At 42.8% G+C, this 27,733-nt stretch overlaps 1 protein-coding gene across 1 annotated transcript in view; it reads left to right on the top strand.

The window, feature by feature from the left end:
* tgfbr3 (transforming growth factor, beta receptor III) overlaps window positions 1-20,203 on the top strand; it is a 60,507-nt gene extending 40,304 nt beyond the window's left edge. Inside the window, exons 8-17 of the mRNA XM_079267397.1 lie at window positions 1,869-2,058; window positions 2,305-2,591; window positions 3,796-3,951; window positions 5,443-5,592; window positions 6,095-6,283; window positions 7,242-7,535; window positions 8,119-8,248; window positions 12,014-12,046; window positions 12,718-12,825; window positions 16,605-20,203. Of these exons, the coding sequence (XP_079123523.1) occupies window positions 1,869-2,058; window positions 2,305-2,591; window positions 3,796-3,951; window positions 5,443-5,592; window positions 6,095-6,283; window positions 7,242-7,535; window positions 8,119-8,248; window positions 12,014-12,046; window positions 12,718-12,825; window positions 16,605-16,723 (1,656 nt within the window). The 3' untranslated portion in view covers window positions 16,724-20,203. The remainder of the gene's footprint in view (window positions 1-1,868; window positions 2,059-2,304; window positions 2,592-3,795; window positions 3,952-5,442; window positions 5,593-6,094; window positions 6,284-7,241; window positions 7,536-8,118; window positions 8,249-12,013; window positions 12,047-12,717; window positions 12,826-16,604) is intronic.
* The last annotated feature ends 7,530 nt before the right edge of the window (window positions 20,204-27,733 follow it).

The raw sequence follows: 27,733 nt of genomic DNA, 5'->3' as shown, positions 1-27,733 counted from the left end.
CCAAAGCCACAGTGCGTGGTGTGCAGTGAGGTTCTGGCTAACAGTCTGAAGCTCTTATTTACGTCGCCACCTGAACACCAAGCATGCCAGTGCAAGTCAAAAGCCCCTTACATTGTTTATATTGAAATTGGAGGAGTTACAAAACAGCCAAAAACAACTGCAGTCTCATTCATGTGTTGGTCTATAAATGACGCACTACGGGGTTCATATCTGGTTACAGAATAGCGAGAAAGGGGCTACCGCACACAATCGCCGAAGACGTGAGCTCGCCAGCTGCCAGAGAGATGGTGGAATGTATGATTGGGGAGAAAGAAGCAAAAAAGTTGGACATGATCCCGGTGTCCAACAACACTGTGTCGCCGCATCGATGCTTTGTCCGAAGACATCCTGGCTACATTAGTCGCTCATTAATTGTAAATGAAATGTGATAATCTGCCTCTGAGCCTGTGCGTGTGTGCTCGCATCCGTATTGCTCTTTAAAAGTGACGCCTTGTGTCACTGAAAGTTATTGAAACTTTGTTGCAGTGTTTCAGGGCGTTTTCACACCTTCAGTTCGTTTGCTTTGTTGCAGTTGCTCCTTTGTTCGGTTTGTGTTCACACTGCAACATTTAACAGCGGACTAAATCTTGTAAACAAATGCCACGCGCGAGCAAACTGTTCTCTCATTGGTCCGATTCTTATGCGGCTATGAAGGCTTAAAAGGCTCTGTTGCTTCTTTTTTTTTTTTTTTTATTAAGGGGGGGGGGGGGGGGGTGCGCGAACCCAGTCGGGATGTAGAAGGGGGTGCGCGGCCTAAAAAGTTTGGGAACCGCTGACCTAAAACAATGCTAATTTTACTCTGTAGTGTCTATCTACTACAGTTCTTTTCGCTCAGAAGTTTCTAAACGTTTAATACATGTTCACAAGTTACCAACATACATGGTGAATGTGTGTTCGGATCAGGGTAGGACATTTACATATTCTTTAGGGGGCAATCTTTCCCCCACTGACTGAAATCCAGGGGCATTTAAAACAAAATTGACCTTTGTTCAAAATAATAAATATACTTATTTAGGCTTACAGTATATGAGCAATTGTCATCAAATGGCGATAATAAGACTATTAGGCAGTAGTCTACAGATTCAAAGTGTTTTCTTCGATTTTTTTGAACAAAAAACAAACATCAAAAATCAATTTTATTCTTATTTCTTTGTGGTTATTTATTGTTGTTATTACATTTGTTAAACAACTATCTATATTTCTTAGGGGCAGTTTTGCCCTCGTGTATTTCCGACGCGGGTTTGAATGGTTTGCTTGTTGCTGCACATTATCATCCATTTAAAACCACAGCCAGATGGTCAGTCTGAACACAAAGCCCCGTTTTTGTTCTCCAAACAGCTGACATTTAAGACTTTTATTTGACAGCAGAGTCACATGGGACGCAGTGCTTGTGCAACCAGTGTTTGGGAGCGTGACAACAGTTTGTGTGATATGACAGCCTCGTAAAAAGGAGGCCTTGCTTCTGTCAGAGAGCTGCCTCTCCTCAGCGTTGCTCAAGAGACCTGAATGTGTGGGAAATGGGTGTGAGAATGAATCAGTACTGCATGTTATGTTGCAGGGCAAGACACGACTTTTAGGAGCCCACTAACACATTTGCTTCTCAGCATTGATCGAGAGCCGACACGCCCATTACCTCTCACCCGTGCACATGATTCACACTTGACGCAGAATGAGAGCAGGACTGTACTTCAAGTTGGATACCTGTGGAGCAGTAAATCATGTCTTTTGTTCCTGAAAATCTTAAAGGAGCTTACGTTAAATACAGGGTCTTTTAGAAATGACAATTTGTTCTTCGATAAGACGAGATAACTCTGCTTTCTTCTCCACAGGCCTCTGATACCGTGAGTGCCAGTTTTAATACGGAGAAGCTGATGCAAGTGTTAAAATCCCCCAAGCAGCACTTGCCGTCTGGGCCACAAGCCCTGATCAATTGGGCAAGGGAGCAAGGCTACGGTCCAGTCACCTCTTACACCAGCACTCCTGTGGCTAACCACTTCAACATCCGACTCAGAGAGACAGGTAAGCTGAAGAAACATCCTCCGAATTGAATTAATCTGAAGCAGAAACAGAAATGGTGGGTTCAGGTAAATGATAGCCAGACATTTAGCAGCTGCTGTAATTGTTTCATGACCAGTATTGCACATTTTACAGTCCTTATAGAGGGACTGGCGTGAAATCGTGAGACGGTTTTATAGTCGTGGTCCCGTGTAATTTCCCGGCCTGTAAAATCAGCCTCATGAGGTTCTAACAATGTGTGACTTCCAGATGTGGTGGATCCTCTGGAGAGCATGTTGCCTCCAGAGCTCTCCATCCTGCGCGACTCCAGTCCCCACCCAAGAGCTGGAGCTGTAGCCCGGCGCCCCGGTCTGCCCTTTCCCTTCCCCTTGCCTGCGTCCGACGGCCGGCCCTTCTTTCCTCTGCCCTCCTCCCTCGACGACCGGCCCTGGGAGAACGCGGCGCCCGAGGAGCATCAGGGCGCTCTGAGCGTCGGCCTCAGCGTACAGTGTGAGGACACGAGGATGGTGGTCAGCATCGCGAAAGAAAGCCTGCAAGTGAGTGGGCAGCATGATTTTATCCATCATGCATCCTGCCTAGAAACATATTATAGGGCATTAAGTCCAGTTTTAATTTGATTATGTCATAATGCAACAAGCATAACACATGTCCAAATATGCACGACAGAAAATTTGATTTACTATCAAAAGTATTAATTTATTCATTTTAGTAAGAGGATTAGGGCATATGGAGCTAATTAACCAGGAAGTTACGTTTTTCTTATTCGAAATAATAATAATAATAATAATCGTATTAAATAAATACTTTTTCTGTCAATCAGCTAATTAATTAAGCAAAAATGTGTTCCAGCACAGAAGCAAACAGTCCCCTCTAATGTAAAATAGACAGACAGATAATTTTTTCTATAATGCTCAATAACACTTCAAGCAAAGAACAAAAGAAAGGAAACGTTCTGTTTCCCAACCAAACTTAATCCAGTGTCATCGATTCATGTATCTGAAAAGTGTTTCAGGGTCTGATCAGTCACATTTGCCTCTGGGTTTTATTTATTTATTTATTTTAACATCTCTGCTCTTGCGACACAGACTTGATGTGACAAACTGTGACAAGATAAAACAGAAAACAACAAACATGGAGGAGAGCCAAAGAGAATGCCAGCGTCAGGACCAATTAGGGGGCTGAATGAATGTCTTCTGCACTGTGATTAGAAAATGCCAACATCAAGCTCCATGTTGTTAGGCTTTTGATAAAGCGTCTAAAGCGTCCACTTTATTACACAACAATGGTCAGTGTGGTAACAAATCTAAAGGTCACATGTTGTTGTATATGAGGGCCTTCAGCTGCAGAGATCAGTTCAACTAAGTTTCAGGTCTACAAAAGTAAAATATAAAGAAATACTGGTAAGTACAACGAGAAATGTTGTCACTATTCCATTACCTTTTACTAAACGCCATCGTCCCTGCTATACAAAAGCTGACATTTGAAGCAAGCACGACGTTTCCCAACATTTGGCGTCTGAGCGCGGGGCTGGCGCAGTCAGCCCACATCACAGAATGGAAACTGGCATAGACTGTAATTAGGAGAAGCTGGGGCTGGAGCTAGACCACCTTGTGGGATTTCTTTATTCCTGGGAACTCAAAGTCTCACACAACCGCTTTCCTTTATTCTGAAAATGAGTTAATAAAGGAAAAGTTTATTTTTGATGGTTATCCAATGTTGCCATTTTTGCCGTTTCCTCAGGTGAACGGGTTTATTCATGCCAACCTCACTCTTCAAGACCCAGCTTGCAAAGCAACCGTCAATGCCACCCACTACACTCTGGAGACGCCTCTGACTGGCTGTCTGACCACCGTGTTTCCCTTGCAGGGGAGCCCAATGGCCCTCCACATCAACTCCGTGAGTACAACACCCATTATTACATTTCAGTCGAGAACAAGTCATGCAAATACAGCTGGTTTACCTGAAACATTTAAAGTTGCCCCCTAGTTTACAATATAAATACAAAAAAAAGAGTTTCCAACTGAAACTAAGAATCATTGTGTTTTCGTTAGCTTAGAATGAGCCCTTCATAACTCCATAGGGAGCGGATCCTCTTCACAAAGTCCGCCATGTCGCACTGCCATATTTCTACGGTAGCCCAGAACGGACAAACCAATGTTTTTATGTTAGCTGAAGGCCACCGTAATTCCCCGACACGCTTGAAAGGGGGGGGGGGGGGGGAGGGTATTCAGTTGGTTGCAACCTCACCACTAGATGCCACAGAATCCTACACTGTGTCCCTTTTAAAGTTCAACTGAAATGAAAACGTGAGTTTTTTTTTTTTTTTCTGAGAAACCCTTTTCTGAGTGGAATACAAACGTCTTAAATCGCTGATGGTTGATGAGAAGTCCTCCAGTCAGCAGAGCATCACGGAAGTTGACGCCACGTTTCCTCGCATCGCCAGCTATCAGATGTCAAGAGCTGATAGGAAACGCCCACTCAGAGGCTTGAAGCTTCAACACTTTTTCCACAAATCGTTTTTTCTTTTTCTGGATGACTAGAAAATGGAAAAGTATGACGAGTTTAAAGTACATTTCCATGTAGTGGTGAAGAGTGTGGGATTCAGCATTCATATCTAACCTCCCAAGTTGTCTTCATTTTTGTGGAATGCATTCATTCAGCGAGTTTGTTCGAACAAGCGAGGATGAATCGCTTCCTCCCCGACCTTTTGAGATCTTTTGTGGGGGAAATTTGGAACAACACATTTGCTGTCCAATGCAGATTGAAAACCTGGGCACACGTCCAAGGTTGTGTTTTGTGTTAGCGCTTGGATGCAGGGATAACCTCTGACCTCTAGTCAAAAGAGATACATGTGTCATTGTCTTGGGTCCCTACACATCAAAGATAATGTGTTGTGGCTGTTGTTTCTGCTGTCCTGTGACATGTTGATTTAATTCAGCAGTGGCACCAACGGCAGGTCAACAAACTCATTTGTTGCAGACTGAAGAAAAACATGGTCAGCGTCACTGAGATTGTCCCCTCACATCATTAAATCTGAATTTTCTAATTTTTTGAAGCCATGTCAGACCCCTGACATTCTTCCGTAAGCATGTTTTATGTTTTTGTCCAGGATGAGTCCCACTGCTGCAGCCACGGGACATTCCCACATTTTAAATCCAACTCATCGGTTGCAGAATGTCTTTTTGGTAACTCCTCTCAAAGAGTCTTTGTGTGACTTTGCGCTGTGTCTTTGCCTTACGGAACACAACTCACAACTGGATCTGCTTTTAAAAAAGGAAAAATGGAAAAAAAAGAAATCTGGAAAGGATTCTCGTGAAGCTTTTCCTTTCACTTACTAACCGACGCTGCTTAGGTTTTGTGAGTAACGTGCGTCTCTGTGGATTGCAGGTTTTGATAAGTCATGCTGAGCCCAAGGATGGGAGTGGCAGGCCGCTGGATTTTGAGGATCTGGAATCTGGAGACGTGCTGTTCCCGAGAGACCCGGTGGACTTAGAGAGGACGTTTACGGAGCCGGCAGAGCATCAGTCCTTCGTAGCGGTGAGAATCACTGTGACTCTGAGAGCTGCGGCTCATTGCAGGGTGAAAGTTGACAAGTCATTTGCATCTCTATGTAAATCATTCAGAGTTGGAGGAAACTCCATTTCCCACTGTCCCCTGGTGCACGTAAAGCCTCATCTTGCAATCTCCCTGTCTTTCCATAATGTTTGTTTTATGGACCTGAGATTTTCCATTTTGAAGTTTCTTATTTATTTATTGGTTTATTTGATAAGGGACAGGTCACATTAATAAAAACATTTCTGTAAATGCGCCAGAATTAGTCATCTTATTCCCTCTACGAACGTATTTTCCCTTTTGTCTCATCCGTTCCTCGTCTCCCACTTGTTGTTCCTGTTGATACAGTTTGTGTTCCTTCCCCATTTTCCGATCCGTCTTAATGTGGTCATACACTGCCCCACACAGGGTGAAGGTGCTAATCAGTGGCATCAGATGTCAGATCCCTGCTGATAATTGTGTCGGCGTCGTCTCATTCTCCTCCTAGTTCAACTGCACGTACCGACAGAGCCGGCAAACCTCAGCAACGGTTCCCCGGATTGTACCAGGAGGACCAGGGAGGCAACCGGCGAGCAACATGACATTTAGCATGGAGTTGTACAACAAGCTGCCGTTCCACAAGCCCTCCCGCCAGGCCTTCTACACTGTCTCGCAAAAGCAGCAAGTCTTTGTGGAGGTATGCCTTGTATTTCTAATAAATCGTCGTTTTATGTCAGGGTACGTGTTGCAGATTAATGCGGCGTGAGACAACTGTGCTCTCTGTCTGGGACTTTAACTGCTTTGATCTCTTAGTGTGGCATCCACAAAATCAATGAGTATTTCGTCTAGTTGCGGCTTAAAAAGCCAATAGTCACTTTCACCCCCTTGTAGTCTTTGTGTCTCCTCTGTCTCCTTTCCTCTGTCTCCTCTCCTCTGTCTCCTCTCCTCTGTCTGTCTGCCTCAAAATCCTCCTTTCACAACACGATTATGGAGGTCGTGTAAGAGATGGCAAAGACTCGTACTCTGAGGTCATTTGACAAGATGATTTATGATGATATCAGCGGGAGGTGCTTCGCTGAGCCAGCTGGTTACAAAGGCTTCTCTGTGTATGTGTATGCGAGGCCTTCTCAATGAGGACGCCACCACTGATGATCCAAAAGACGGAGGAATAATAACTCAATGGAAGGTTGTTGATGGAAACGCTTCACCGTGTTCACCAGCTAGTCTCTATTGGTTTCTGTCAGCTGTTTGGTGCTGTTTGGTGTATAGTGGGATTAATGAGAGTGATTTTAGCATTAAAGATGCAGCCTTAAATCCAAAACAAGGAGCTGAAAGGTGCTTAAAGGTTTGGTAGAGCTGATGGAAACTGGGTTTGCAACCATTTCCACATTACGTGATGTGATTTGATCCATTTTTGTCTAAAACTATTGATCAGAGAGGAACAGGAGGAAAGTTCGGGTAATGAGCTTATGTAGCTTTAGATGAGAAGATCAACACCGCACTCAAGTGGGTTTAAAATGGAAATGTTCTCTGTGAACTGGAGTAGAAGATGAAGTATAAATGATGGTGCTAGTGTTAATCAGAGCAGCATTGTATTCTTGCTTTGTCAAATGATGCGTATCTGAAGAATGAACGTTTTGTTTTTTGCGCTCCAGGTCACATCAGCCGCAACCGATCCGGAGCTGGGGTTCCTCCTCATATCGTGCTTCATTTCTCCCGACTCCAACCCCAGCGTGGCCTCAGACTACACTCTCATCGAGACAGTCTGCCCCTCGGACGACTCCGTCAAGTACTATCCTGAGAGGGGCTTCCCTGTCCCTCACACACAGGCGGAGAAGAAGAGCTTCAGCTTCATCTTCAACTCAACGTTCAACAGGTCTCTGCTTTTCCTGCACTGCAAGATGTGTCTGTGCTCCAAGAGTTCTCAGAGCAACCACAGACTACCAACGGTATGCAGTATAATCTTCTCCAAATGACTTCTTTATTCTTTGGCCTATGCGATGGTTTTACTATGCTGTCTCTCCTGCGGCATAAAGGATTTGCAGTGTTTTTGTTTGGGAAGATCTTGGTGTAGTAGTGCTCCATCTTTACTCTGGCTGGCCCGAGCCGTTCAGTATCAGGTCTGCACCCAAAGCTAAGGAGGAAACATGAATCAATGGAAGGTTTTGCCAAGTATCCAGCTGCAGAACTAAATAAGCATCTTTCATTTTACCTCTACTTTTAGTTTTTTGGACCTCTTTTCACCTAAAAGAAGTTGTGGCTGACTTGTGACAGCGAATCTAATTTTTATACTCAGATTTCCGATCAGGTTTGGGTTCATGCTCATAAGTTTGTCATTTGTTTGGTTTCCAAGTGTATACTCCTTTTTACAGAAATGTGAATGTTTGCTTTTGTTTTTACTTTTTTCCCCCTGTAAGAATCGCAGCGCGTTCAATCCTTTTATTACAGAGTGACGTGTGTCTTTTTTCTTTGGGGGGGGGGGGGGTTTCCATCACTGTAAGTTTTAAGTTTAAGTAAATTCTGTCCACACAGTGCTTACACCCCAGGGAGCCCTGCGATTCTCTTTCTGGGGACAACGTCATGGCGATGATGATGATGAACCACAAGACGTCTACCAAGCCGCTGGTCGTGGTGGATGGAAGTGGTCAATCAGAGGAGACAGGTTAGTTGAGAGCAAAGAAAAACACGTTTTACACCTACTCAGATGGCACGAGTTCAACATGCACGTGGGTTTGAAAATGTCTTGTGACTCTGGTTTTTTGGTTTTAACAGCGCTACATTCAGCTCTGACTTACATTGTTTTGAGTATAAAGTGTATAAAGCAGCGAGAGAAAGCTCGGTCCGATACTTAGACCGAAACCACAAAACGCTGCACATCACTTCCCCACATCTGGTCACCATTAACTGCAGTGTGTGACTGTGTATGCGCCCACGTGTCTGTTTACATTAACATCCGTACACAAGAGAGTGTGTGTGTGTGTGCGCGCGTGTGCGTGCACATACTAGCATGTGGTGGACTGCAGTAAAGGGGATGGTGCTAATGCTGAGGCGTAGCTCGGCTGCTCTGGACCAGTCCATGCTGAGGGAGAGGTGGAAAAAGAGGAATCATACAGCACCAAGATCCAGTTGTTTTCACTTAGGACCGTCACTGTAGCCTCCCCTCTCCACTAGAGGTGTGTGTGTGTGTGTGTGTGTGTGTGTGTGTGTGTGTGTGTGTGTGAGAGGAGAGTGGAGGTCCTCTTGTTGGCTTTGGGAGTCCAGCCAGAGCCTAAAGGCCCCTCGATCATCACTTGTTTAGCCTCTCATTGTGTTGCGGCGTCTCTAAGGGCTGTGAGTGTGGGATCGGAGGGAGGGAGCAGCCTGCAGATGTGGGGGGAGGACTGAGGTAACCACGGTCACATTTGACTAATTATGACCTAAACTGAGATGGGGTGATATCATGAGTGCCCGATCTCTGGTGGACTGCCAGAGCTTTTCGAATCAGCATCCCCTCTGAGCAATGACATCAACATCAGCCGAGTGGTCAGTTTGAGTCGACTGCATTGACTCATGGTTTTAATATACACCACATCATTTGAATCAGTGTGAGCTGGAGCCTGAGCGATGTATCGGCACGGCCGATACTGGCCTATTTAAGCTTGGTGTGGATATGTTGTATCGGTTTATGCATCAACTGATAAAATTCACGAGAAGTGACAAAGACGCGGAGTTTATCACTTGCATAGTTGGCCGCCCAGACAGCACTGACGAGCAGGATTACGATAAAGAAGAATCAATTAATCCGGAATGAAATCATTTTTAGCTGTAGCCATACGCTCAGTACATTATGTTGGCCACATAATGGATTTATTATGGTTATTATTTGCATTTTTTATCGATAAATACTCCTAATCAGCCTCAAAAATCCGGTAACAGTCGGCTGTAGAGCGAGTGGTGAGGGAGTTGCACAGAACATTGCTGAACAGAAGTGGGTGGATTTCTTTTACATCTGAACTGGTCATAGGGTTTCAAGGCTGGGCCGGTATTAGATGGTCACTTTTCAGCACAGAAGTTCCAGTGTTGATGCTCGAGAAGCTGCTGAAGCTATCGGTGAACAGAGACTGTGAAACCTCCAGTAATGAGTGAGTGAGGTACACTGGTCCAGAACAGGCGCTGCCCACCACATTACTATGCCAGCTCTGCAGGGTTTATTTTCCATGGAACAGATAAAGTAAACACAAATATGCAATAAACACACAACTCTATTTAAAAGGCATCTCTTGTGCTAGGAAGGTAAACAAAACAAGCTGCTTTTCAAGGGCCACAGTTCAGCACTGGACAGTATCCCAAAGAGCTCCACTCAATCGACAAATTAAACGGGGCCACTTTTGACCAACTTGGAGCATGTCAAACCATAACGGCCTCAAAGCGCTGCCATCAGAAGTGGATTTACTGCTTCACAATAAATGTTACTGGATCTGGTAACGTTCACGAAAGGTTGAAAAGTATCATTTATGTGAGAGGTTGGCAGCGTTGATTGTATTGTTGCACGAGTAGAAGCAGTGCTTCTGCAAAGAGTAAAGGAAGAAGACGGAAAACCTATAAATAGTCTGGTTTTAATACATTACATTGAACAGTAATGTAATCCGCTTCAAAAGAAAACAGGGTTATTGTAGTAAAGTCTATTGTCTAAAGTCGAGTGTTTGAAATGTACTTTGTAAATGAAGGTGTTGCTCGTCTGTGATAGATATCTGTGATGATGTATCACCTTAAAATCAGCTGAATCAGGTCTTTTTGTTCTCACTATGGGCTGCTCTATTCACTGGCTTGATGTCAAGACTTATCGTTCTAAAAACTCGAAAGACAATAATGTTTCTACTCGGACAGCAGTTTGGATTCAGGCTTCAGCAGACTGTGGCCATGAGAGAAATATGTGACCCAGAAGTTAGCATCGCACTGGTTGTCTCGACAAAAAGTCAATGGGATTCTTCCATTGGAGTTTGGATTATTGCAGGACCTAAGCTCTGTGGCGAACAAACGATACTTTTGATACTAGCACGTTTTGTTCAGCAGGACGATCTTCACAAAAGAACACCACTTTTATGTTTTTTGAAGTGTAAATGCAATCGGCAGAAGTAAAAAGCTAACGTTAGGCTGTAAACAAATACACCACAATCTCATGAGCGCCAGAATACACAACAAGGCTGTAATGGCGGACGAGTTGGTGTTAGCAACCGCCTTTTCTAAGACACTGAAAAGCGTCAAAATTCCCAAGTGGGGCATTTACTGACGTATTTTATGTCGTAGAAACACAACGTTAAAATCCTTCACCTTATTTCAGGCACCTCACCAAAAAACAATTCAAAAAACCCATCGACTGTGAGACGAGGTAACCGGAAGTGCAAAGATGCTGACTCATTTACTTGTTTTAGGAACTCATTCCTGCAGCACTCTGTTGCAGCAACAGGCTTTAGAAGTACGAGCAAGCAGGCCACGTCCCTGTGAGGAGAGGTCAGAGTTCAACAAAAACATGCTCGCTCATTCCACCGCAAGAAGACTTCTACAAACAAATGCCGTTCATAGAGATATCAAACTGTTCCAGCTCCAGCAACGGCTTAAAGCTGCAAACATAGGTTGTGAGTTTAGCTCCGAGGGTGCTGTCTGGTTCTGTTAAAGTAGTGAACGGCGCTAAAGACCTGACAGACGTCCAGCAGAGTATTGTTCCCCATTGGCTTCAATTAGAAAAGCTACATGGACGAGAGTGATGTAAATCTCTCCACACTAAACATAATCTTTAGGTCGAGTTTAAGACGTTGGTGGCCTCCGGTCGTCAAGGCTCTCTGCTATGCGTGGGGCTGACAGCATTACTGACCACTCTCTGCACTCTTAGCTCAAGTCCCACGGGACAGATAACGCTGCAGCGGTGTGATGAGGCTTTACAGAAAAGGACGTCCTCTGGCCATCGTCCCCTCTGATATTAAAGTCCCCTCTGATGACCTGTCGTCATCCATTATGCGATATGAAAACTCAAAAGGTGTCCCGTCCAAGAATAGCACCCATTGTGCCAGAGTCTTGGACATGAGCCAAGCTCGCCTCTCGAGTTTGCCCGTACACAAGCGCCTTTGTATTTTCTTTGTTAAGACATCATCGCAGCCAAGTTCACTTTTGAAAGCCTTCCAGATGGCTTGAAATACAGCGGTCAGAGGGAGTCAGTAAGTTCATCCTTTACGAACCCTGTCAGCTTACAGGATAGCTGCTGTCCTCCAGCGTTTGTCCTGCTTCAGGTTTCTGTGTCACATTCCTCAGAGAGCTGCTTATCAACACAGGACAATATCAGCAATGTTCTTATCCTCCAGCCTGGGCCTGAGTAATTCAAATGTATAATGTGCATCACTAGACATGATGGTCAACAGCCATTGAATTGTCCCGATTTGTTTTTGTTTTGCAGTAACCCAAAGGCCACAAGCTCGTCCCGATGACGGTAAGTTATTTCACAAAAGCTTCCCAATATATTATTCTCTCTGTCTTTTACATTTACATGTGCGTCTTTGTATGTCAATTATATGGAGCCCCAAAATGTAAATAAGTAAATAAGACACGAACAATGAAATGGTGAGGAATTAGCCGTGTTTCCATTGACATATTTCTAAGCACATTTTAAAGTATCGCATGAGAAAAGCTGCGTGAAAATGGCAGAAATTTGATGAAATGTCCTCGATTGCCTACGCTCGCTCGCGTTGGTTTTTGCCTTTGTCGAAAAAGAGTTGATGTGTTAAATGGTGTATGGAACTACTTTTACCGAATAAATTCTGACACAGCAAACATTAACTCACATCACTGATCAGCTCTTTCTGCTGCTGGACAGCTCATACCAGCTTAGGACGGGCCCCATTAAAACAAATCAGCTTGACAATTGAATGGAAACATCGCTTAAGATGAACCAAGACATTTTGAAATGATTTAAGAAATGTTGCATCGGTTATTTTTTTCATTATTATTATTATTTAAGAAATGATTGGCTCATCACACAATTTACTCGTGTTATTATTTATTTGTAATGTCTTCTCATTCATTGGATATTGGGCACTTTGGGGCTCCGTAGACTTTAAACATCTCACCGTGTATGAACCGTGCACCGCTTTGCCTCCACAGACGCGCTGTACGTGCTGGACACTCCGACGGTGGTGGGGATCGCCTTTGCAGCCTTCGTGATCGGGGCTCTTTTGACCGGAGCCCTGTGGTTTATCTACTCGCACACAGGTAGGTGCCTCACCTGCTGCTCCACGGCCCCGGCTCACCTCTCTGCCTTAATGAAAAGATAAGACGCAGAGGAATGTCCGAGTGTCTCACTGCCAGTAATGTGCCGCGGGGAATGCCAAACATCCTGCTGCTGACAGAGGCCGGTTCACAATAACAGATTGGCTCCTTTACTGTAAATATATCCTGTTGGTCAGCAGCGAGGGCTCCTCTCTTTCCTGCCTTTGAATGTTTTTGGGAGCTGCGGGGTGGTCGGCGAATATTCTCAGTACAATGGCAGGAGACGAGTTGGAAATTCCCCCCTGTTGGGTTTAGCGGCACTCACAGGAAAAGGCACACAATCTGTCCATTAGATGCCAAGATCTTCCCCATCGTCCCCAGCCCACCGACCCCAGCTGACCCCTGGGAGGAAGTGTGCTCCCAGCAGCCCTCTGGAGTTCACCGCTGCATAAAGCTGCTCTGTTCTCATTCGGCCTGACCGCTGACCTGTTGATCGCCATGGACGTCTTTTATAAATGGGGTCAGGATGTTTGAGTGAGGTCATTCAGCAAATACACCAACGTGAGTGTTTAAGTTGAAGCTCACATTCAGCCAGCGTTGAGTGGCCCGATCAGTAAATGATAGTTGTGAGCATGGCAAAGATCCGGACACTCGTCAGAGTTAAACTGTTCCAGTCATGCTGAGTCACATCTATAAGTGTTTTGTTAAACACGATTTCGCGGAGCAGAAAAGATCAGCTTTTAGTGCCTTTTATCTTTATCACAATATTGGTATTGGCTCCGCTTTAGAAAGCCACTTCATTGAAGCTTCATGTGTTTCCTAGAGTGCCTCATTGGCTGCTCTTCCAAAGATATCAGAAGTGAATATGTACAGAGAAACAGGTGTGAGGATGGTAGTACTGGAAAGACTTTTTACAAAATGTTCCTGTTGATGTCAAAATAGGCCTTAGCTGGGCGTGTTACACTTCCTTGGCTGAAATGACCTTACATGGCAATAGTGGCAGTTCCATGTAAACCCTAAGAATGTAGATCCCCCCCAAAACAACCACCAGAAATATATCAGTCCAGAGTGTATTTTAAGCTAGAGTGATGAAGCATGAAAACGAAATTGGGTCTTTCCCCCCCCCAGGCTCTGAGGACAATGGCCTCTTGAGAAAGAAACTTTCTTTTTTTTTTTTTTGTATCCGATACGGTTTAATTCCATAAAAGGCAATTAAAAGAATCAGAGTTTTAGAAAAGCGCCCCACGATATATTATTTCGACATGTTGCTCGTTATCTTGGCGTGCACAGAAAGCTCTGCTTTCTGCCAGGGCTGCAGTCATGTCTGGCAAGAGATCTGCTCAAATGGTGAAATAACATACGGACGAATAATTCTAACCGATTGTGAAAACAGGCTGAATAATTCACAGGGGGAGAAATTTCACACATTATCTGCTCTGAAATCCCCACTAGCGCCCTACGTCGGTCAGTCCTTCCTCCACTTTGGTTCAATCGGAAATATCTCAATGACGACTATTGGATGGATTGACAGAAAATGTATTCAGGACATTCATTGCACCCAAAAGATGGATTCTAGTGACTTTGGTGATCCGCTGACTTTTCCTCTAGCGCCACCATGAGGGGGGGTTTTGTTCCACTTAGAATAAATTATCACTTTTAATTCAGATTCAAAACTGCAATTTTGTGCCAAATCAACATTTTTGTGCTAATAAGCACATGTTAGCATCCTAAGAGGCTAAACTAGGATAGTGATCGAGGTAAACATCATACAGTGCAAACTTCTTACAGTGTTCACGTCTGTCTCGATCAAATTGATCACTGTAAGCGTATTATTTACTATAACCAACGATTAACAGACAGTTGTGCTGAATTTGATCAACTATTTCAAAATTCAGTACAGTTGCTTTTTAAATTACTGTCCAAATTAAATGACTGTCCTGTGTATAATTGAAATACATTATAATACAACATATTACTGTATATCAAGCATAGCTTACTGTAGTTCAAATTATTATTATATTGTGCTGTACAGTGGTCTCGGTGCATTTCTACATTTTTAACAGACAGGAAAATAAACCGTCGGCTATCAAAGCCCAACTAGTAGCGGAGCGTGAAAACAAACATATTCATAAAATACAGTATCAGGGGTGTAAAATACAATAAGGAAATAGAATCACCATGGTCTTGATTGTTTTCCATATGTATGAAAAGACCGAAAATAAGACTGATTCTGCCCAAGCTTTTTGATCGATATAAGCGGTTTTCATCGTGCCTGCTAAATATTAGCATGTTAGCATCACTGCGAGCGTGTTAGCATGCTGACATTAGCATCTAGCCTCACAAATCCGCTAGTATGGCTGTAGACTTGTTTTCTCAAATGTCTCTCTCTCTCTATCGCTCTCCATTTTTCTGTCTCACCTTGTTCATTCAGATACGACGTTTCATGTGAGACAGAGGCAGGTCAGAGATAATACAAGATGTCTCGATCTTTGATTCTAGAGTCCAAACTTCAACCGTAGTATTCCTCAAGCCGCGTGGTGACAGTGTGCCGCTGCTGGTCCACGCTGCACACAGTGGATACTACGGGTCTTCATACACAGTATGTTTCTGTGACGTAAAAGCAGCCTTTATCTCTCCGGTCCACAGAGATAATATTGGACTCTGGGATTGATATTTCCCCAGACAGATGAGGTGAATCCGAGGCCCCTTTTTGTTTGCTAGAGCTCTCGGTCCTGCAAAAGAAAAGAATGCTGGCAGCTCCGCTCTGGTAAACATTAGCAGGACTGAGGGGCCCCGAAAGAGGGAGCGCCATATAAGATCGCCTGCGGACACATATGCCTGTCATATATACACACACACACACACACACACACACACACACACAACTTTTAGTATGAACCAAACTGTCGATTGGAAAATCTTTGTCAAAGAGAACACGCCAGGAAGCAAAAAAGGAAAATACTGTAGTAAGAACTGCGTCCAAATGCTGAAATTAAACACAGACTTGGCTCTTTTTCAAAAGCTGAATCATTGTCTGTCAGAGATGTTTTCGTAAACATTTGTAAGCACTTTCATTAAGCCTCTTCAATTGAAGCGTCGGATCCCGAGAGTCTACCAAATGAATGCTTATTTAGTCATAGAACAATAAGGCAGTCAGTGGTTTGAGTTCCAGTCAGAAGGTCCTGTCTTGTGTTTGCTCTGCGTTGTCGACTAAAGCCAGGCTAATTGAATCCACATTACTCAAGAAAATGAACTCCATGAACGCCTCTTTCTCTCTCTCCGGTTCAAAATGTCATCTGTCAGAGAGGATTCTGGGCTCTGTGAAGGTGAGGCTTCTCTGGTCTTGAGCGTTGGAACACACTTTGTGAATGTGTGGCGGATTATGCTCGAAGATGGTAAACGTTAGCGCAAACGAAGTCCAGAGTTGCGTGGCTTTGCGTATTCGCTGCGCTGAAAACTGGATGTTTTTATAAAAATGTGTGAATCTACACAAGGCTTTGCCCAAAACATCGGGATAAAGAATTTTATTTTTAGATAGTGTGAGGTTTATGGTTTATGTCAAGTAGCGACAGTAGGAGATTAAACAGTGAGAACAATGGAGGTTCCTGCCTCTCAGAGGACTGCAATTTGTAGCTTTACCAAACTGAGTCGTCATGTTCCTGCCTTTCTCTGCTGTTCTGTAATACACATACTTTTTTTTCTATCTTCCTTCGGTACAATCCCCCCCTCCCTCTCCCTCTCCCTGTCTCTCTCTCTCTCTCTCTCTCTCTCTCGCTGTCCAGGTGAGACAGCTGGCACACAGCAGGTCCAGAAGCCCCAGCCGGCCTCAGAGAACAGCAGTGCGGCCCACAGTATCGGCAGCACACAAAGCACACCCTGCTCCAGCAGCAGCACGGCGTAGCCCAGGACGCAACCCGGCGGGTCACCGGTTTGTTGATCTCCTTCCACGCAAGGAACTATTTTTTTGGAGGAGATGTGATAAAAAGGAAAGAAACAAAAATAGTATGATTTTGAAAAAACACACACACAATAACACCGTTGATCCTTGTGTAAATTCCTTTTGTGCGTGCAGACAAATATGCTGTCCTGGTGTTACTGGTCTGAAACAGTAGCAATCCCAGCTTGGCAGCCTCACCGCCATATTTAGTTTGAAAAACCACAAGAAAGAAATGTGATTTCAGGCATTTCTTTCCAATCCAAATGCTTTCTTTTTCTTTTTCTAACCACAAATCACAGCCTTTTGTTTTGACCCTAAATGGTGAGATTCATGCTGTTTGTAGCAGGCAGGTCTACTCCAGTAGCAAGGACAGCAATCAGGCTGCAGTGATGTCAGTATTAGTAAGTGAGACGTTAAGGGCTGGACTGTAACACTTCACAACGTGCAACCCTGACAGTGGCAAAGGAGCAAAGCAACAAAGCAACCACTATTACCATGCGGACAAAAGTGCAGTATGAACGAAAGTCGTCATCTTGACACAGACAGAGAGAGAGAGAGAGAGATACTGATTAAAAGATGCGAGGAAGTGTAGGTATTGAATGTATACAGAAGAATAGACGGCAAAAAATGTGAAAGAAAAATGTGAAAGACATGCTGATTTAAAAAATGCCACATTTTGTAATGTACGCATACTTCCCTCCTCATGGATTCATACACACGGGCTGGTGAGACGCGTTTCACCAGCGCTTTCTGTGCGGCAGTTCTAGTCAGCTCAGAGAAATAGTTCAACATTTAAAACAAATCAAGTTACTTCAAGAGAAACTGTTCCCCAGGGTTTGCTATTTACCCCCGCTTCCAGTTGTTATGCTCAGCTAGGCTAATCACCTCCTCAGCCTACAGACATCACAGAGTGGTATCAATCCTCGTATCTCGCTCAAAATTAGGTGAATACGCCGATTTCCCAAAATGACAAACCATTCTTTTAACACCTGTATATTTTTGTTGATATTGTAAATACTGAAAATTGTTAGGAGGCGGAGTCTGTGCAAATGCTGGTCTTGTACTTCTGGATCAGACGAGATCAATCAGTGTGAGATGCAAGTTAATACAATCCCTCATTTTAAAATGATGAAATAAGAATCAGGATGAAGGATATACTTCAACATACAGTATAAATTAAAGAACTCAATTCAAAAGCATGGCTTCGTAGAGCTGATGGAGTTTGGGTCCTACTGTCGGCCCTTTACAGTAGAGCTGCTACTTCGAGTCTTCATCCATGAACAGAAGAAAAGCATCACGTCTTCACATTTGAGAAAATGTAAACAGCATTTAAACATGAATAATAACTTAAAGCTAGGGTTGGTAATGTTCTTACATGGGCGGGGTGTCCGTGTTGCAGACTTAACGAATTTCTCGCTGGTTTTAGCCACTTTTGGAGCCGCTAGCTACTCTCATAAGAAAAGAGTTTTTCCAGTTGGGTCACTTTAAAAATGTAGCGCACGCTTGCTAGTTTGTCAGCATTACCTACCCTAGCATGAAATGATGATTATTGTTCTGTACGCACTCAGCTGATTGTCCTCTTATCCGACGTGTGACATTATAAAGCCAGACAGTGTACAGATTATGGGGGTTTCTTATCTTTTTGTATACATCTTGGCACTGACGGCGTGTCGAATAAGCTGTAAACGAAGCTCGTTGTTATTGACTTTTATTTTCATGTTGTTTTTAAACTGCAACTCCTCGACTTCCCCACCGTCTCAGAATGATATGAATGTGTGCTGTAGTGCCGTCCTTTAACCTGTATGTGTTTTCATATCGGACTGTGTGGGACTAACTTTGAACTCTTCCTGTAACGGAATGTATGTTATCTCAACGCTTTTTCTTTCTTATGTAAACATGTGTAAAGCTTTCTACAGAGGGAACAGAGTCTAAATATATATTTGTGTATAAAATTATATTTTGGAATATTTACCAAGAGAAATGTATTGTCTTCTATGTGTGTGTGTGTACTGTGAAATATGGATGTGCTCAAACGCAACACATGTTCATGCGGGATTTATTTCGTTTATTAATTAAAGCTTCACAGGCATGTTTTGTGACACTTTAACTGATTATTATAAGAATTATTGTTATTATTTTGATATATTCACCTACATTTGATATAGTCCGGTCGTTAATATTAACACATTTTCAAGTCATTGTTTCAATTGACGACATTTACCATCAACACAGACCGGACATCCACATACGAAGTGGTGAACTCTCCCTTTAATGTCCCCCCTCAGTTACCGTAGTGTCGCATAACAAACCCCACATCACAAACTGTTGTCACAATGACGTGAACCCCCTTTAAATCATGAGAAAAAAAAGAATGGAGGGTGGAGAGCAAACAACTGTTATTGTGTTTCTGGAAACTCAACCGTTTTCAATAACACTCGAGAAATAATTGTTATTGAGCATAAGAACCACTTGGTTTTGTTTTGTTTTATCGGGCCGGTTGCCAGGTGTGTCCACGCCAAAACCTCAGTCATTAAGTAAATATGCAGCAGTGAAACGTTGCCGTTATTAAGCAGCATCATTGTGAACCGCCGCACTGTATCCCACTGCATGCAGGGAAAGATCCGTGTCCTGCAGAGTGGAGATGTGCCGCAGCCTGTAATCAGCGGTCATTGTGGCAAGAAGGCTTTCTGGCATTCCTCTAGTTTTGGGCTTTCTCTTATCGACTGCGGTCACACTGTTCAGTGGCCGAGCCTCGACTCATGTTCTGGATCTAATCTTCCCATTTGAGAACATTTGGGGATATTCTTCTACTCAAACTGACCGTGCAATTCTCGAGAGTTGCTGCTCAAATATCAACATTCCTCCGTGCCTCATGCCCCAGTGCATGCTGGGGCGCCCCTCACGACCCTGAATGTGTTTAAAGTATGCAATATGAAATAAGGATGCTGTATCAGACAAAGGGAGCAGTATTATCGTAGTAGATCACGATATGACTTCTCGTTAATGCTGACCTGAAAACAGCTGTAATCGGAGCACAAATCCATGTATGTAGTTATCGATTGTATTTTTCTAACCATTTGACTACCTCATGTTTCTCTGTGAATGTGTAATGTGTGCGCTATGTGTGTGTGTGTGTTTTCTGTATGTTTGAACTTGAGACGCTTCTAGATGATACTGCAGTTGGGGCGATTAGGGGGCCCCGCGTGGTTTTATTGCAGTTTCACATTTATTTTTCATTCTAAAAGGAAATGATGAAGAGTTTGAGCTTTCCCACGTTGCCAAGATTGACTTTTTGTTTTCGCGGGGAGGGGAGCGTTGTAAATGTGTCAAACTTTGATAAGCCGTTATTATTTTCTTTCAGGATTTCGAAACTTTTTATATGATGTAAATACGCACGATAGCTGCATACCCCATTATGTCCAATAAAGTCTGTGTAATAATATACGAGAGTGTTGTTTGATGATTTCCACAGCGTGCGTACCTCCTGTGTTTAGAACAGTGAACTGTAATAATGATGTGTTGGCGCATGGCTCCGTTGCAGTGAAGTCATGACTCGTCTCTGGTGAGCTCATAGCGTGATACAGACCATGCGGAGGTTTCCCCCTCCCCCACCGGGCATGTGCTCCATCTTTGTTTTTGATCACAGCTCCTTGGAGACGGCTGTAAAGCAGCGCGATTACAGGACAGGAGGTCTCCCGTCATGCCAGACCAGATCTGGGTCGACTGCTCCGTGTGATCCCCTTTAGAGGCCTCTGTGATGTCACACCTCGGTTCCCCCACAGTGCACCTCGCCCTCCTCGCTCTGCGACGCTCTCCTGTCCAAACCGATGACGAATATCGAATTCTTAAAGGAGCGCTTTGGCTTTTACACTCCGCAGCTAATCCATTTAGTCACTGATTTCTGTGCCCCAGACAATATAGTGCATGACAAATACAAGATCGCATTAGAAACTAGCTTTTTGGGGTTTCTTTGATTTTAGCTGACATGACTCCAAACAGTGACGCTGGGGAGGCTGCACTAATTTAGAGCAGACCTCTGCTCCGAACACGATTACTTGAATTAAGTTAAGTGAGACGTTCTGGCTGGTTTACAGCAGCGGAGGGGGATGAGAGCATATTTACAGGGTGCGTGCACTAACCCTCACAGCGCCTCTTCCTGTCCCATGGCACATAACTGCAATGAGGTCGGAACAATAACAGCACGTCCTGCGAGGGACTGGACAGACTCTGAAGATCTTGCTTCACAGCATCAGAAGTGAATATGTGTAAGAAATGACAACCTTCAAGACTTTCACAAAGTCAAACCACGTTTAGTAGTTGTTTGCCAAAGTCTGATTTTTTTAGTTATCAGCGTAAAAATGAGATTTTCTTACTCCTGGATCAAAACACAATGCTTCCTGTTTCACTTTGGCTCTCTAGTACGGAAGCGTGTTCACATTAATATGGAAGCTGAAGCTTTTTTTCAATAGTTTCCAGTATTTATGCTAAGCTAGGCTAACTGGCTGTAGCTTCACGGGTGGAAGTGCTATCTTATCTTATCAAATGAACTATGCCTTTAGAGTTACCACTTCCAGTAATCTTTTCTTAAATAACTTGAATGGACAGCCAATGTTCCTGTTTTTAAAGCAGGCATTAGTGATTCATTTTCTTACTGTAAAGAACACTCGGCAACAATGGCCAAAGGATTGCAAACATTCACACAGTTATACAGATACGGTACAGGCACTGCTCCCCTCAGATCTCACTTTCAACAAGTTGAAAACAACATATTTAGCCATTGACGTCCTTATCGGCTCTCGTTGATATCCTTTTCCCTGTCAAGGCTATTCTTTTTTAGCCATGCTGAACTGTATAGCCCCCGAGCTAACTTTAGCCTCCCATCACAGCTGGTTCTTATGCTGCACCAACATATGACTGCGCTATGTTTCATTTTGCTGCCAGAATCCATAAAACATTCCCATTTTGCTGAATTGCAAACCCTGTTTTCATTGTGGCACATGGGTACAGCATGTGTGTATTTTTTTAGACATCTGAGGCCCTCGAACTTACTGCTGGAAACACTTGCGTGTTTCCAGTGGGAAGAAAAGAAGAAGAAGAAAAAATCTCTGTAGCCTAAAATTACATTGGTCATAATGAAAAGGCTCAATCATAACTAGCATTATACCACAAACATCTCCCTCTCAATTAATGTTAAGTCTTTTTTTTCCCTCTGTACCCCTTTCTCCTTCATCTCCAACCTGGACCCGTTGCACACACACAAACAGATTCCTTCCTATGCACTTAATTGTACTGACTCATTTGCTGCCCAAGCCACAAATCTAAACGGACAACAAAAACAAACTGGAAAAATGACCCATGCAGCATTCAGTACTGGCTGTACTGTTACGACAAACTGTCTGTATTCCTGCTTTTCAAGTGGAGGGCTTCAGGCACCAACGATGAAAGGGGACAATGGCAGCGTCCAAAGATTCCATTAAAAACTCACTTTGGGCCTAGACATCATTTACTACTCCTTTCATCCAGATCCGCTTTCGATTCACACCGGTCCACATCTTCCCTCACACAGCAGGAGCCTGATTGCATCGACCCAACAGTTTCCTGAGGTGGTTGGTAGTGTGTGTTTCCTGTGTGGTTGAAGTCCTAACTTTTTAGAGGAGCACAGCGGTGCACGTGGCTTGTGCAGACACATCATTCATTTACACTTGGCTAACTTGTGGCCTCAACCCCAAAGTGCCTCAAACCCAGAATGTTTGCATGGGTTGTGCGAAGTGAGCCTCGAGTGTCTGCCTTCCAACCTTGCAGTTTTTGTTTATTTTTAAATATATATATATATATATATATAGCAGTGCTGGGCAATGATTAAAATATTTAGTCGCGATTAATGGATCGCATGGATTTTTTGCGATTAATCGCATTGTTATGGCAAAGTTCAAGAATGAATTCAAAAGTAGTGTATTTGCACTTTTATTTTAAAAGTACTGCTATATGAACAAAAGGGCAATAACATTTGGTTCACGAGATGCAGGTAGCATGTTTTATACTTCATGTGAATATAATTCATATTTTGTTGGCATCTTATTCTGAAAACCGGATGTTCGTCTGAAGAAACCGGATGTTGTCACGTTAATCTTTCCGCTAACTTTCAAAGTCCTTCGCTCGCTCCCGATCTGTGCCGTTTAAATGCGTTTACCGTGAATTTCAGCATATAGGTGCACAAACATGACTTAAAGGATGGGTCTTCAACTAAAATTCCAAAAGGTCCAGATTGAGAAAATCTCCTCGGGCAAAGGTCCGAAACATTACAATAATATCTAACTCACGCTATTTAGTGGCATATATATATATATATATATATATATATATATATATATATATATATATATCTATATATATATATTCAAGAAGTCTAGTAGTAGTAACATGTATGTGTAGTCAACAACTGTCAAATCAAATAAAGAAAGTACACATCAATTATATTTTAACAATTATTATTCTACATTTTTTAATTTAACTGGATGGATTATAAATAATACATAGAAATACATAAATACATGTTCTTCTCATTTCAAGTACAATAAGGGCTGGAATAAAGAATAACTGACATAACAGAAAGCTTTTGAAAAATGTGCATCTTAAAATAAAGTAATTCATTTTCAAAAAATGAATTTCACTGATCCTTGTTTTAGCCCCGTGTGTCACGGTGTGTGTGTGTGTACATCTCATCTCACTCTAATCAGGAAACGTGTCAGAATACTCATATTTGATTGGCTGAGCTGCATCAGCGGAGTCGGGCGACTTGGATTTTGCCAAAGAACTGGAAGCCCTGATAGCAGGCCTGATGGAACCTCTTCCCCTCGAGTCAGATGGTCTCATGGTGGTCATAATACAAGCGGGTATTATTTGGAACTGCCTTTTCCATTCATATTCCGCTGATAATGAATGTTTGTTTCACTGTATACACTTCAAAGATGAACAAAGGTATCGATGAAACATTTGCTTTATTGGATGCAATAGCTGTCTGTGAACATCCAGTTCACATTTGGTGACATTCTGATCATTATTTCCAGAGATACATGTGATAAGGCAGACGCTGTCTGCCTTAAAAAAAGTAGTTTTATAGACTTTGTTCAGGAACAGGGCCACGCTCAGAACACAGCTCATTTCCTCTGCAGAGTATTTAAGCACAACGAACCCGTTCACTTTCTCTTCGACTCTTGTCTTCACATCCCTCCCCCCCAACCCCGTTTTTGTCCTATTGCTCTCTCTCTTTCTCTCTCTCGCTCTCTCTCGCTCTCTCTCGCTCGCAGGATTACAGGAACAACGGGGAACTCTGCACTGCCCCACCCTACAGTCTCTGTTCCCGCCAGCCGCCGGACATCAACCCCTTCGATCGCCTAACCTCCGTCCTACAAACCCTCCTCGTTTCTACATCCCTTCATCTCTACATCCCATCATTCCTCTACCCCTACCCTACATCCCTCTACCCCTCATCCCTTCATCCCTGCCCCACATCCCATCATCCCTCTACCCTACTCCCTTTCATCCCTCTACCCCTACCCTATATCTATTCATCCCTCGACTCCTTCCGCTTCTTGAATCTAACAATCATTCCACGATGCAATAAACTTCTCTAAACTCATACTGTTATTGGTGTGGTCCTTGTTAGTGAATAGACGCATTAAAGAGAAAGAAATTTAAAAAAGGCTTCTAGCAGTCTTTACTGACAGAGGTTTGGTACACAGGTAGGCAGTCAGTGCAGGTAAACTCATCTAAAACACGATGAGGCAAAAAGGCAGTGAGAGAAAACCAGAGTCAAAAACCAGGCAACAAAAATCACAGAAACATCTGGAACGTTAGACACAGAGGTACTAAGGCAAACTGGCACAGAGGAAGGGGAGCACATAGACTGAACAATCTGAGGAGGAGGAGATTGGGAACAGATGAAGATGATCAGGCGAGGGAGAGGTGATCACACTGGGTGGAAACACTCGCGGTCAAGAAGTGAAGTTATCTGAAACGAGAGGGAGAGGTGAGGGACAAAATATAACGGGAAAGATATAAATGTGAAAACATAACTTAGGGAACTTGACATGGTGTTACAATGTCATTTCTGAATGGAAACTGACGCTTTAATATAATATATATCCAAGTAAACACCATAGAACAGATACAAAATATCCCCAATCAGAAGAATATCCGCCTCTACGAACAACTCATGAAGGGCAGCAGATTGTCTGGACTTCAAACTAGAAGAGCTCATTCCGGCTTGATTTCTTTCTTATTTTGACTTTACACTCCTGCGTGAGACGGATCAATATACTGTGAACATGAGTGCACATATTGGCAGCAGAAGGTACAATATCTTCTCTGTTCATTTATGACAGTTTTGAGGCAATGGAAAATGATAAGGGACAACTATCATTAATTAGGCTACTTATGAAAATACATTTACAGGTTACAGTAGTCGCCATGGAAACAGAACGTGACCGAGGTTACTGAAGGTCAGCAGATCTTTGCACTTTCTCACTTTGCATTTGGACTTCACAAGAGTTGACCTGCAAAAACAACCTGATTGCTGGAAAGCTGAACTCTTTCGAGATCTGAGGCCTGAAAGCATCCGGAAAAAACACGAGAAGTTGTTGGAGAAACAAACACAGAGAAAGAAGAAGAAGAAGAAACCAAAACGAGTGAAGAAATAAATGGCACCAGTCAAGGAACAGCAGCCTGGTAAAACAAACTAAATTCATGTTTTTCCTTATTTGACGTCTCAGAGCGTTTACAGCTTCCTCAGTAATAATAATAGTTACTGTAGCGAATGTACACTGAAGCTCAGATGTTTGTTCATCTGTTAAAGCTGTTATACGACAATTGTCTCTTTCCACATGAATTGTATGATGATGTGATGCGACAGGATTTTGATTAATCGATTTTGCTAAATTGAAGCGTGGAGAGTTCAGTAAAATATTTCTTTTAGATGTGGAACTGTGCAGAGACATCACCACTGCATGTGAATATTATCTGAGTGAATACAGTCTTACTCTATTTATTTCAGTCACATTAATCATCGTCATTTAATTCGGAACTTTACTGCAAAAATAATCCACATTTTTGAGGAATTTGAGTTAGTATGTGCTTGTTATTATCAATTTATTATCATTGACGTAATTGTGATTATTTTCACGAGGTTATTATGTTTAACTATCACCCAGCAATACCTATATTTAATAATACTATTACGTGTATGATTCATGTTATATTAGTCACGGTGAGATCTATTCATACGTAAAACAGCTTCTTGTGATATTATTCAAATATTCTTGGAGGAGTGGAAAATAGTTTTTTTAGCATGTTTGGTCTGAACTGATTCTATGCCAATGCTTTTCATATCACACGCCAGAGTGTCTGTGTCGTTATGCACTGATGGTGCAATGCTGTGTGGTAGATGCATGTTGCTTTGTTTGACCATCGTTGAATTAGGTCCAGCACTATTTCTTGTGATGCCTCTGTTTGGTGAATAATTGTGCTTAACAGCGGAACGTTTGGCAGTGCTCATTTGGATGAGAGCCAAAACAAGCACATCAGCTGGGGAGCAGACGGTCCATGCAGCAGAAGCTTGTGTTGGCTGCTTGAAAATCCCTCTTTGAAAGGCATTATATTAACCAACCGTAGACTTGCATAGAGTCAAATAAATGGATTTGTAAGACTGTGATACTGACTGGTTGTCTCCACTGTGGGGATGTTTGGGTTGTTCCATGACCGAAATGACTGATCGGGCCTCTTGCCATGAAGTGATGGTTGAGTATTATTGGCAAGTATGAGATCAAATGATTCTAATAGAAAGCATATTCTTCCAAAAACACAAAAAAGAACCTTTGACACAGGGGAGAACTTCCTCTGTCGATTACTTACATTAAGACAATTATCTTCTGTAGTATAAGTTTTCTGAAAATGTTTGAATATGTATGAGGCATTATTTTATTAAATATGTGCTAATTTGCATTCATTTCCACAACAGAACTCTAAACGTAGGCTAAAGCCGTAGTTTCAAAGTTATTCTTTCATTTTGTTGACATGTTAGAGTCAAATGTTTTAAGCAGAGGAATTTGTATATTTCTTTTTTTCACTCCATAAATCAGAAAATACTATCATCTCCAATTTTGTCCACATTTTTAATAGGTCATATAAATCAGGCTATGAATGATATATGAAGAAACCCCTCTGCATAAATCTTCAAAATATAGACCGGAATCAAAAGGGAAAGTTTGGTGTTTGTAAGTACTGAAGCAGAGATTTCTGGCTCAGAGTTTGAGAAAAAACTCACTTTGAGAAAACTGCCTTTAAAGATGTGTATTGTAAAATTACACAAATAGATGAAGTGAGTTAAGACAACACCTAAATGTATATTTGGGGTGTTATATATTCCTACTGGTTTGAAAGAAGACATGTTATGGAAACTAAATAGACCACAGAATCTCAAATTTGACCAATGAATAAAAAAGGTATGTTTTTGATTTCTGGTCAATTTTCCTCCCGATGGAAAGCAGCCATCTCGCCCAGCGACACACAGCGCGAGATGCAGGAGGGAGAGGGAGAAGGCCAGACCTCATTGAGATTTGTTTTTCCATCCAGAATCCTGCACATAGAACCGCCTCGCCATGGCCTCCAGAGTGCAAATCTGCACTGCAAACCAAACCAAACAAGCCAGGTCCAAGTACCCGCTCCTAAATGCAACCAGATGTATGCCCTCAGCTCTAATAATCAGAGAAAAATACAGAACTTTCCTGCCATTGGTCCAGTGAAAGCCCCAGCTGATCAGTGAAAGCTGTCATCCAGAAAACAGATGTGCAGACTGTGTGCATAGAAATCACGCTTGCAGCCCGAGGCAGCGCTGAAAGGTGAATGGAGCAGAGGTGTAGTTTAAGAAAATAGTTTAACACAGCGCAGAAAGAGAAGCTGTGGGCTGCGCCGCTAAAA

This window comes from Melanostigma gelatinosum (genome assembly GCF_949748355.1).
Source record: "Melanostigma gelatinosum genome assembly, chromosome: 4".
NCBI lineage: Eukaryota > Metazoa > Chordata > Actinopteri > Perciformes > Zoarcidae > Melanostigma > Melanostigma gelatinosum.
The sequence above is the reverse complement of the archived record's forward strand: the minus strand, read 5'-3'. Positions and strand labels throughout refer to the sequence as shown.